Source organism: Pleuronectes platessa, chromosome 7 (assembly GCF_947347685.1).
Source record: "Pleuronectes platessa chromosome 7, fPlePla1.1, whole genome shotgun sequence".
NCBI lineage: Eukaryota > Metazoa > Chordata > Actinopteri > Pleuronectiformes > Pleuronectidae > Pleuronectes > Pleuronectes platessa.
Window position 1 is genome coordinate 3,011,797 of NC_070632.1, and position 11,971 is coordinate 3,023,767.

At 46.9% G+C, this 11,971-nt stretch overlaps 2 protein-coding genes across 2 annotated transcripts in view; both read left to right on the forward strand.

The window, feature by feature from the left end:
* The window catches only part of tead1a (TEA domain family member 1a), a 29,628-nt gene extending 23,765 nt beyond the window's left edge, over window positions 1-5,863 (forward strand). Inside the window, 7 exon segments of the mRNA XM_053427157.1 lie at window positions 236-244; window positions 247-300; window positions 303-361; window positions 1,359-1,532; window positions 2,334-2,474; window positions 3,305-3,457; window positions 3,585-5,863. Coding sequence (XP_053283132.1) covers window positions 236-244; window positions 247-300; window positions 303-361; window positions 1,359-1,532; window positions 2,334-2,474; window positions 3,305-3,457; window positions 3,585-3,698 — 704 coding nt within the window. The 3' untranslated portion in view covers window positions 3,699-5,863.
* A 3,980-nt stretch (window positions 5,864-9,843) lies between these two features.
* On the forward strand, window positions 9,844-11,656 carry rassf10a (Ras association domain family member 10a). Its single transcript, XM_053427517.1, is given in 6 exon segments — window positions 9,844-10,281; window positions 10,283-10,450; window positions 10,453-10,503; window positions 10,505-10,766; window positions 10,769-11,049; window positions 11,051-11,656. Coding segments are annotated over 6 exon segments (1,410 nt in total). The 5' UTR covers window positions 9,844-10,239.
* The last annotated feature ends 315 nt before the right edge of the window (window positions 11,657-11,971 follow it).

Genomic DNA, 11,971 nt, shown 5'->3' on the forward strand with positions numbered 1-11,971 from the left:
TGCAATTATTTATATTTAATGCTAAATCTGTCACCCTAAAAACAGTGAATAATAACTCTATTTGATGGAAAGGTTGTTGTTAGCTGCAGATTAGCCTCCTCTGTGATTTACGTGCTAAACCCACAATGCTAGCTACCTGCAGCCAAAGAATGATTCCTGCATTGGTGAAGCCAGGTTTAACTCTGTGTGTGTCTGTGTGTGTGTGTGTGTGTCTGTGTGTGTGTGTGTCCTCTAGCCTACGAGCCCCCCCTACTACCCAATCGCACAGAGAGCCGGCGTGGCAGGGTCGCTCCATCGGCACCACAAACTACGACTGGTGGAGTTCTCATCTTTCCTGGAGACACAGAGGGACCAAGAGGCTGTGAGTCACACACAGACACACACACACACACGCACACACAGACAGAAACACACACACGCACACACACACAGTAAACACTCCTGTTGTCCTATAAAGCGAGATGACAGATAACCTGCAGCAGAGAACAGCGTTAAAGGCCTGTGTGTATCTGTGTGTGTATCTGTGTGTGTGTCTGTGTGTGTCTGTGTGTATGTGTGTGTGTGTGACTAACCTTTGTGAAGCTCTATCTCTGCCTCTGCTCAGTCGATCCGTCTTCCTGACACACTTTGCTCTCTCCGTCATTTCTCTGCCTCGGACCGACAGACAGCCGACATCCATCTTGTTGCTTCTAGTTTAGAAAACAAAGTTTTTGTCCAACGATATAAAAGACGACGTTTCATCAGATGTGGAATCATATGCAGGAGGAAAATAATGTTTCATTTCTATGAGGCTTCAATTAGTGTGACAGGAACAAAATGAAAATTACTGTATATTTAGATTAACTGTCGGCAGGAAGGCAAATAAACAGGTGATGTTCAAAACTACAAGAATTAGATTAATCTTCAGGCCTCAGCAACTTTTATTATTTAATGTCGTAATTTTAGAGTCTAATTGATCTAATTATGTTATCAAATATATATTATAATATAAGTAAATTTCTGATTTGATCAATTAAAAAAATTAACTCAAGCAGCATCCAACAAAGATTTTAGTTTGATTTGACATAGTAGCTGCTTTAGTTAGATTTTTATAGATACCATCACAAATTTAGTTCATATCCTGTAAAATACGACAACAATATTATATATAAATATATGAAGTGACGCCAAATTAAATACTGTAACTTCTTAACCCTTCTGGATCACAGTTTTTATATTGAAAAGTATTATGAACTGAATTTCTGTTCTTTTGATCGTCTTCCCAAACGTGAGATGAGAAGATTGAACCTTGAAGTCCCCTCCGCCTCTGAACTCATCCTCCTCTTCCTCCTCTTCCTCCTCTTCCTCCTCTTCCTCAGTACAACAAGCACCTGTTTGTCCAGATCAGCCAGAGCAGCCCGACCTACAGCGACCCGATGCTGGAGTGTGTGGACATCAGGCAGATCTACGACAAGTTCCCCGAGAAGAAGGGCGGCCTGAAGGAGCTGTTCAGCAAGGGCCCGCAGAACGCCTTCTACCTGATCAAGTTCTGGGTGAGAAGAGAAACGCTTTTCATTCTGTTCTCCACCGACATGATGAAGGAAACACAAGGAACCAGTGGAGATGTACTTGTGCTGTAGCTGTGTTTTTCCACCCAGAGCCTCGTCTTTGTCTGCACGTACAGGTGTGTGTGTGTGTGTGTGTGTCTGTGTGTGTGTGTGTCTGTGTGTGTGTGTTTCGTGTCTTTCCACCTGGGATGTGGAGGTGGTGGGCTGATGAAAGCACCGTTGCGTTGTTTGAACACCTGCTCACCTCCTGCCTCCTCCCCCGTCTCCACCTGTGTGTGTGTGTGTGTCTCTCTCTCTGTGTGTGTCTGCGTGTGTGTCTCTGTGTGTGTGTGTGTGTGTGTGTGTGTGTGTTAGTGCTGCAGAACACCAAAGGACTTTCAAAGACCCACATCCCACGTGTATCTGTTCCTTTTTCCCTCAGCGTTGTGCAGACGCTGTGATTTAACGTGTCTCTGCTGATCTCAGGCGTCTGAGTTGAGACACTTTACTAACAGCAGCTGATGTGTGTCTCTGGATTGTGTCTTTGTCCCAGTGAAGAGGACAGACGAGGTTTTGTTCTCACTTGTAAACAAAACACTTAAGTTTTATTAGTTTAATAAGAATAATTCAGCCTCCACCTGTTGATGCAACACGTGTAATGTGACCGAGCTTCCAGCAGAGGGCGCTGCTGGGTAACCTTGCCTGTGCTCACGTTCTCATGTTGTTCCTGTGATTGATTATTGATTATTTCTAATAATCTTTTCCCCTTGTATCGTTAATCACAAAGCTCTGGTGCTTGTTCTCCAGGCGGACCTGAACTACAGCGTGCAGGACGACCCTGCGGCTTTCTACGGCGTCAGCAGCCAGTACGAGAGCTCGGAGAACATGACCATCACCTGCTCCACCAAGGTCTGCTCCTTCGGCAAGCAGGTGGTGGAGAAGGTGGAGGTGAGGACGCTGCTCACTTCTCATGAGGATGTTTAACTAATTCATAAAAGCCTTTTCTCACAGAAGGGCACTTTCAATTTAGTTCTGGCAGCCACCATGGAACAAAGGAACTTGAGACATCGCAATAAATATTAAAAAAATGTCTATATGATATTTAAAATAATGAGTCATATGAATATATTATTAATGTTCTTAGAAATTCTTCCTTAAACCCATTTTTATAGACTTGCTTTCATGAGATCTTGTATTTTTTTATCATTTTCTTTTCACCTTTTATTTTACTTTATACTATAATATATTTAATTAATTTGAATACTACCCTGTTTCCATCTTAACATCCTGCTTATTATAATATATATGTAATAATATATTTTGTTATACCATAATAATAAAGGTAATTTCTCTCTCTCTCTTCCCCTCTTCCTCCTCTCTCTCTCTCTCTCTCTCTGTCTCTCTCTCTCTCTCGCTCTCCTCTCTTCCTTTCCTCCTCCTCTTCTCTCTCTCTCTCTCTCTTCCTTTCCTCCTCTTCTCTCTCTCTCTTCCCCCACCCTCTCTCTCTCTCTCTTCCTTTCCTCCTCCTCTTCTCTCTCTCTCTCTCTCTTCCTTTCCTCCTCTTCTCTCTCTCTCTCTCTCTCTCTCTTTCTCTCTCGCTCTCTCTCTTCCTTTCCTCCTCCTCCTCTTCTCTCTCTCTCTCTCTCTCTCTCTCTCTCTTCCCCCCCCCTCTCTCTCTCTCTCTTCCTCCTCTCTCTCTCTCTCTCTCTCTCTCTCTCTCTCTCTCTCTCTTCCTCCTCTCTCTCTCTCTCTCTCTCCCTCTCACCCCCCCCCCCCAGACGGAGTACGCCAGGTTTGAGAACGGACGCTTCGTCTACAGGATCAGTCGCTCGCCCATGTGTGAATACATGATCAACTTCATCCACAAGCTCAAACACCTGCCGGAGAAATACATGATGAACAGTGTGTTGGAGAACTTCACTATTCTGCTGGTGAGGACCTCGCACACTGTGTCGTACTGCAGGGGAACACAGACGCAGTACAACAGCTGACTTTGTTCTTTTTCTCTCTGTGTGTGTCTGTGTGTGTGTGTGTGTGTGTGTGTGTGTGTGTGTGCAGGTGGTGAGCAACAGAGACACTCAGGAGACCTTGCTGTGTATGGCGTGTGTGTTCGAGGTGTCCAACAATGAACACGGAGCACAGCACCACATCTATCGACTCGTCAAGGATTAACACACTTGTAGACACAGAGGAGACACACACACACACACACACACACACACACACACACACACACAGACACACACACATAAGGCCTTTGTTTGGGCGATTAACGGCGTCTCTCAGCCTTCGACTCTAAATGGCTGCACGCTCACTGAGGCTTCTGGGAGAATCCTGACAAAGGGATGGTTTCTTAATTATCGTTTTGTGCTGCAGAATATTCCCCCGACAGGAGCGTCTTCACACGAGATATTAACTCGGACGGGAAATTAGACGCTCGTTAGCCGAGAGGAAAAAAAGCACAGTGACAGTGCAGCCATGGAAACACATTCAAATCGACCTGGGCTCTTCTTTTTTTTTTCCTCCCCAAGAACATCCTGACTCAGATTTCATCAGGAGATGTCACGTCTCCTGCTAATTGGCTCCCGACCACACTCCCCCCTCCTCTCTCTCTCTCTCTCTCTCTCTCTCTCTCCGCCCTCCTGTGGAAGAAGTGTGTGTGTGTTATCAGCCGGAGTATCGACGCACACTGAAGGTCCGACCCTGTGCATCATCGATACACAACTAGTCACAGCTCAGAGTCGTGTGAAGCTGCGTTCTTGCACAAAACTTAAAAAATAGGTTTTTTTTCTCCCAAAGAAAAGAAAAAGATAAAATCAAATTTCTACCTTTTGTATGTTTTCTTTAAAAAAAACAAAAACAAGAATAACTTCTAACCTTTGGGTAAAGTGTGTATCGATAGTAGCATAGAGACTATATTTTAAATCCAGGATCACTATCTAAAAACTTTATGTCAATAAGAAGTGAAATATAAGTGAAATTCAGGTATTTGTGCAACAGGTGACGAGAGATGAATAAAATAAGTAAATGAATAAATGAGTCACGACCCTGTTGAAGTTATAATCCTCAAGATTCACGTCCCGGTCGATTTTAGCGGATGACGACAAGCGCATCGTGTTTCTGTGACCTTTTCTTTCCTCAAGCAGGAAAACGAGTGTTAGCGTTAGCACTCACTTACTTACATCTCTACAGTTATATATAAATTATTACGTTAACATTTGATCACGTGTACGATTTGTTTCCCCGTGACGCTACTTGAGCCACATACGTGTTTTGAGGATTATAACTTTGAGTACTTTGTGTTCAGTCCATGTGAGAAACACTGTGACTCTAACGTCCTTCCTGGTGTTCGAGGAAACGTTTGTTTAAAATTAAACCTGTCATCCTCAAATTTCACTTAGTTCAGAATTCTTCTACCAGCTAAACTCGAGCTTTAACACCACACGGGCTGGAAATGAGGACGGACACCTCGTCTCTGCTTCCTCCTGTTGTCCTGAGAAGAAGCTGAGACGCTCGAACCCGGGACGTGGAGCCGTCGAGTGGCAGCGAGGGGATGAGCGCCCTCGACCAATCACGAGTCAGTCTCATGAACATGGAATCTTGTCTGATAAGATCTTTGAGAAACATTTATTTGACATGAACTTTGACCTTTGGAATTTGGTCCATGCCCCATCTGCTGACCTGGAGGACGAACGGCCTGTGCCGTAGCCAGCCAGCCACCAGGGGGCGATGGAAACAAACCAGCAACGCTTTGGCTTCACCTGCTGGGAGTCGTCTTGTCATCCATCTTTTTATCCAGTGTGTGATTTCGTCCATGTCCCGTCTGCTAACACCGAGGAGGCAGGAGGTTTTTGACCTGTACTCCAGGCAGCCACCAGGGGGTGATCAAGTCATGTCGTCCATCTTTATGTACAGTCACACTGACGCAGGTGTTGGAGACTGAAATGTTGTTACGTCCATATTTAAATCGAAGGTTGTCCTGTCGTCCGCGTCAGGACTCGTCCAGTGTTCGATTCCCGCTCTCGAGGACTTTATTGTTTTTGAGGACACGGTCCCTTTAATCAGCGGAGGACTGGTTTCCTCCTCGTCCACGACGCCACGTCAGCATAAAAGTAATTTATGAAACACAAACCAAAAACCCTGTAGGTGGAAGCGTAGCAGGTGTCAGTGCCTTCGGTCGGGAACACGTTTCTCACTCCTGATGAGTTGTCGTCGTAGAAGAAGATTTCAGTGAATAATCAGAATCACGTAGTTTCGGGATCGCACGCTGTCTCCGTCCGAAACCGTCTGAACGTCACTGAGCCTCGTTCCTGTTCACGACATTTAGCCTGTTTACGTTTTCCATGTTGAAAGAGTTCGTACACGACGGAGCCTCATTCATTAACTGCAACAGACTCGTTCTGACTTATTTAAACTCATAGGAAAAGTTTGACATTTTGGAAATGAACCTTTTCACTTTGTTAAAAAAATAAACTTTCAAACATCTCATTTGTAAACTGAAGATAAAGTTTTTATGTTTGCATCTTAACGAATGAGGCCCAGATGTGTCCATGTGTGTTAAAGTAGTGAATGAACAGTGAAGAGACAGATGTTGTGTTTCTTTGTGCGTCCGAACCGTCCAGGAACATGTTGTCGAACCTTCACCGGTTGAAAGGAGCCATGTTCAGTCCGAGCGACCGGCCGTTAAACACTCGGTCTTCACGAGTGAAGACTCACATCTGACTCCGAGGACTTTCCACCTTTGTGCCTAAAACTACTCCGACCTGCCATCGTCCGAACTCTCTTTAGTTTCCCTCTATTTGTCTGAAGACCCGTGTGAGCGTCTCTCTGTGTTTCAGCAAAAACATCCGAAAAAAAAAACCTTTGTTCAATTTCCTCCGGCCTTCAGCTTTCCCAGAGTCTCGTCTCACGCCGCAGCGGCTTCCTGTTTGTCGCGCCCGACCGTCGACACGTAGCACGTACGTGGGAATCTAACGCGCGGCCTCGGAGCGGCTGCGTCTGCAATAACGAGCCTCTGTTTGGATATTATCTACCACCTGCCTACCAAAGACCTCACAGAGGAGAAGTGATTTATTACGAGTCGGAGTGACTTACGAGCTTCTGCCAAAAAAAAGAGAAACGTCTTCGAAACCGGACGAGAAGCCGCCGCAGCTCCGGAGCTGTGAAACTGTAAAGATGAAAACAAACTCAATTAAAACAACTGAACTAACACGAATGGAATTAGGTTTAAATGTCTTTTTAAATATCTTCATTAAAGGAGACATATGAGCCTTTTTCAGTTTTTGCCCTTAAAGAGACAGGAGCTCAAACCAGGTGTTTGAGACAGAGGCTGAAAAGAGGAGCATCAGCGATGGACAGCCTTAGGAAACGAAAACCTTTTACAGTCGTAACACAATTAATATGTCTCCTTTAATGAACATGGACCCGTGTTACTGGTCAGAGTGGAGACACCCTGCGTGAAGGCCTCTGGAAACTGTGATAAACTCGACTTTAGGACTTTTCCTGTTAAACGTCAACTAGAGGATCTGCTGAAACAAAGTCCCACAGAAAAGCAGCGTCAGCGTTTCGCCTGCAAGTCGCTCAGAAGGTTTCAAACCCGCTGAGTTTCTGAATCATCGTCGTCCGTGTTTGTCAACGTTTTTTCTCGTACGTGCAAGTTGGATATTTATCTTCTTCTCCGAACCTCGCGTGGCACAGGAATTCTGTCTGTAATCAATTCCAAAAATGGCCTTGAATCTCTCCACTCCGGTGCACGTGCAACACGTGTGTGTGTGCGTGTGTGTGTGTGTGTGTGCGTGCGTGTGTGTGCACTGAGGGTTTTTGATAAGGTGCTTTGTATAAAGGTGACAATAACGTTTATTACAGATGTTGTGTATATCTTTGATATTCTAATGTCTATCCTATTTTGCGAAGAACAGAGAACATTTAGGAGAAATCCAGAAGCTGGTGATGTGTGTCCGTTGGTTGCTGCACAGGGTCGGATCTTTGCTTTGTAACGTTTCTTTTCTCCCCTCATGGCTAAAAGTATGTTAGATATTTTCTAGCTTTGTAGAGACTTTGTACGCATATGCTATTCAGTTTAAATAAATGGTCAGTTCCAAACTGTGCTCCGGGCTTTTGTCTTCACTCGTCGGTCGAGAATTTATCAATGAAAAATAAAATATGAAACATTGCTGTTCGAGGTTGAAACGTTTTTTTTTGTAAGGAGCTCATTTAACACAACACAGGATGTATTTGAGAATTTCACAGTTCGTCAAGGAAGCTTTGATCTTCATAGGTTCAACTGACAGAAACTAACTTCACCCAGGACCCGATAATCCAGGAAAGTAATAAATATAATATAATTCTTGGATCCACTTGTTTGTCCAGATTTTGGTCAAAATGTATTATTATATAAACTAATCTAACCCACATTTAAATCAGATTTTCACTCATATCAGTCACCTAAATATGTCAGATTTCTTCAATGAATATTTATGAATTATGCTCTGAGCAATTCAATGAAAATGTTGGTTTAAAAACATTCTATGTTAAAGAAGGAGATAAAACATCCTATAGATCTGATCTAGATACAAAAGTCCAGATCCTCATATAACTCTACTGGGTTCTTCTCTAACCCACTAACATCCTCCCACTAACTTTCATGGGAATGTGTAGTTTTTGCATAATTCTAAAAAACAAACAAACAAATCCTTTTGGAAACTTCACAGTGGATCAGAATCCTTCATCTTGTTTCCCCCGAGAGAAACAGTCTGAAAACTTCTAAAATTAATTTGTGTAAATAAGTTAAATAAAGATTTAATGTGGCTCCAACCGTGCAGTATGTTTTCTGAACACCAGGGGGAGCCACACTCCCAAGAATCCACCCATCTATTCACCAGTCATCAACAAAACCTAGTTTTCATGTAATTATTCAAAGGAACGTCCCTGATATTCAGTGATTATTAAGAGAAAGGAATTATTTCACCTCTTTGTCAATTTAATTCACATTTTATGTTTTAATTCCTAAAGAGTCTATTTAAATAAACTATTTTAAATCTATTTCAAATCACCGACAGGCGATCGAAGCCATTTTCTGTGATTTCGAACCTTTAACTGTGGGTCACATGGAAATGATGACATCACAGGAAATGAGATCAAAGATAGGAAGAAAAAAAAACACTCGGTGTTATCTCACATCCCAGACACTGACGGCCTGATCCTCTTTATCCAAATCTGCTGCATGCCACGCTCTGTGTGTGTGTGTGCGTGTGTGCGTGTATGTGTGTGTGCACAAACATGCAGTATTACTCAGGGGAGCATGCATACACACAAACACACACACACACAGAGGCATTAGTGTGTCTTCCCAGATGTTTTCCTGAGCAGTTATTTGACCAACAAACGTGGTTTTGTGCATCACTGAGCTGAGGTTACAGAACACAAACGCACTAATGGTGGCTGCTGGGGGATGAACTCCATTAATGTCACACACGCACACACACATCCACACACAACAAAGCACTCTTAATGCAGATAGATAAATAAATAAAGGAACAAATCCCCTTTATGAGTTGATATTCGGTGGTGAAGAGCAGATTATGGACTCTGTGAGATCAGAACTCTGAGGGTGTAATAGATGGATTTTCCTTCTGCTTTCACGCTCGATCCATCTGAGCCCGAAACGTTCAGCTGTGACTGGGATTATGAATCTGAAGCTGCATAACAATGCTGCTGGTTCCCAGTCAAACCAGCTATTATGATTCACTGTAAGAATATGTAAATGTTCTTGATTCAACTTCTATATAAATGTGGTTGTATTTGAGTTTTCTTCTATTGTAACGCACATTAAAGTTAATGATTAAAACATTATTTTATATTTGATAAATATATATTAAATTTGATTACAATTTAATATCTGATATCTGCAGCAGTCCTGGAAATATCGGTTCTGATTGAGAGTTTTGACTTTCCCACTAGTGTGTGACCTTAAGAACGTTATCACACACACACACACGCACACACAAACTAACACACGCACACACAGACACACACACACACACACACACACACACACACACACACACACACACACACACAACATCAAACAACAGCCGGGCATGGTTAGATAATCTGGAATGATTCTGATACCTGTAAACTGTTATACAAAATGATGTGTGTGTGTGTGTGTGTCTGAGTGTGTGGGTGTGTGTTTGGGTATGTGTGTATGGGTGTGTGAGTGTAGCAGAGAGAGAGGCTGGTAGAGAGACGGAGGGGGCGTGTCTCAGCCCTCAGCCTCCTCCTGCTTGTCCCGCAGCAGACTCAGTCTGTCCCGTCACCAGGACGCACCTCTCCTCCTCCTCCTCCTCTTCCTCCTCCTCCTCCTTCCTCCTGCTCTCCGGAGCAGTGCGCCGGCCGGAGCTCACTCTGCCGGGTACAGAGAGGGATGAGGCCCCGGCAGGCAGCCCGGGAACAGCGAGGAGATACATGGATGTAATGGTTGTGGAGACCTCGCTGCTGGTTCTTCAGGGACCTGACGGATCGTGAGCGCGTCAAACTGGGAACTGAGTCAAACTGGGAACTTTACGCAGCGCGGAGTTTTGCTGTGGATGAGTTTTACGCGTCGATGATGGATCAGTATGTTTGAATCAACTCCAAACGGACTCTGGAATCTAAAGACTGCTCTTGTCTGTGGAACTTTCTGAGTCACCACGTAAACTTTTTCCTCCCGGAGATGGAGCCGGAGGAGGGGAAGGTCTCCGTGTGGGTATGCCGGGGAGGAGAAGCTGGTCTCCGGCCTGACGAAGCGAACCACCTGCGCCGACGTGGTGAAGGTTCTGCTGGAGGACCAGAACCTGCAGCAGGGCACCTCGGCCGCGATGCTGTCCGGGTCCCCGCAGTCCTACTGCGTGGTGGAGAAGTGGCGGGGCTTCGAGAGGGACCTTACCCAACAAGGACCAAGGTCCTGCGGCTGTGGAGCGCCTGGGGAGACGAGCAGAGAGAACGTCCGCTTCGTCCTGGTGAAGACCGACGCGTCGCTGCCCAACAACGGGCCCCGCAGCGCCGAGGCCCGGGTGGTCCAGAGCCGGGACAGCGGGGGTCCGGGCGCGGGGCTGAAGGGAACCGCCAAGAGCTGCTGGACCGCCGCGGCCGCCGCAGCCAACCTGTCCCAGGACAAGCAGCGGCGCATCGTGCGCAAGGCGTTTCAGGAAGCTGGACAAGATGAACAAAGAAGAAGGAGCAGACCGTGTGCAAGGACCAGGACTCCGTGGAGAAGATGGAGACCCTGGTGCACATGGTGATCTCCCAGGACCACACCATCCGGCAGCAGGTCCAGCGGATCAAGGAGCTGGACCGGGAGATCGAGCGCTACGAGACCGAAGTGCACTTCGACCGCATCCAGAGACACGGGGTGAACTATGTGCAGGACACATACATGGTGGACGCGGCGGCGGACCCCGCGGCCGCCGGGTCGGAGTGCCAGGACGCGCGCTGCACCGCGGAGGCGCTGGCGCAGTTCGAGGAGTACGCGCGCCGCTGCGAGGGAGGTGGTGCGGCTGCAGGAGGAGCTGACGGAGCGGGAGGCGCTGGTGGAGTGCATCACCGGGGAGATCCAGGAGGAGCTGAACCGCCGCTGGATGACGCGGCGGCGGGAGGAGAGAGGAGCCGAGGCCGCGCAGGACACGGAGGACACGAGCCTCGCCGCCTCCGCCGCTCCGGAGTCAGATGCTGAGAGTCAGTCCGAGGACGAGGTGCTGCTGGAGGAGGAGAGGATCAAAACGCAGCTGGACACGAGTCTGTACATCGGCCTGAGGCTGAAGACAGACCTGGACTCCCTCCGGGGGGACTTGGACCTGAGTCTGGCACTCTGGGAGACCAAGGAGAGCGAGCTGCTGGAGCTGCTGGCCCGGGTGGAGGGCATGGACATGGAGCAGGTGGAGGGCTCGGTGGGTGGGGGTGCTGAGGAGCAGCCGGGGGCAGGGGGCGCTGACACTGAAGCTGCCCCCTCGGAGAAGGGCAGCGGCTGGGTGGAGCAGGCCCGAGGTCTGTCCAAGGCCTGCAGCACCAACGACGACGACTCGGACACGGGCCTGAGCTCCATGCACAGCCAGGACTCCGACAACCCGCCGGTGTGCGAGTCGCTGGTGTAACTTTGGGACTCGAACGCAGAGCCACAAACTCAGGGGCCGAGAAATCAGTGTTGGTCAAAAGGGGGGGGGGGGGGGGGGGGGGGGGGATGTTCCTCCTTCCTCAGAACGAACCTCAGTACGGACACTGTAATTCTATAGCAATAATCTCTGTATGTAGTCGTCGCACAATAAGCTAGGAGAGGCGCTGACCTTTGACCTCCGTGTGGAGAGCATCAAACTAGACCACGTGTTAGGAGAATTAGCCTCGAAGAGTATTAAAGCAGCGGCCCACTGGTGTTGTGTAGCTGACAAGAGGTTTCAGAAAGTTTCCCTTTA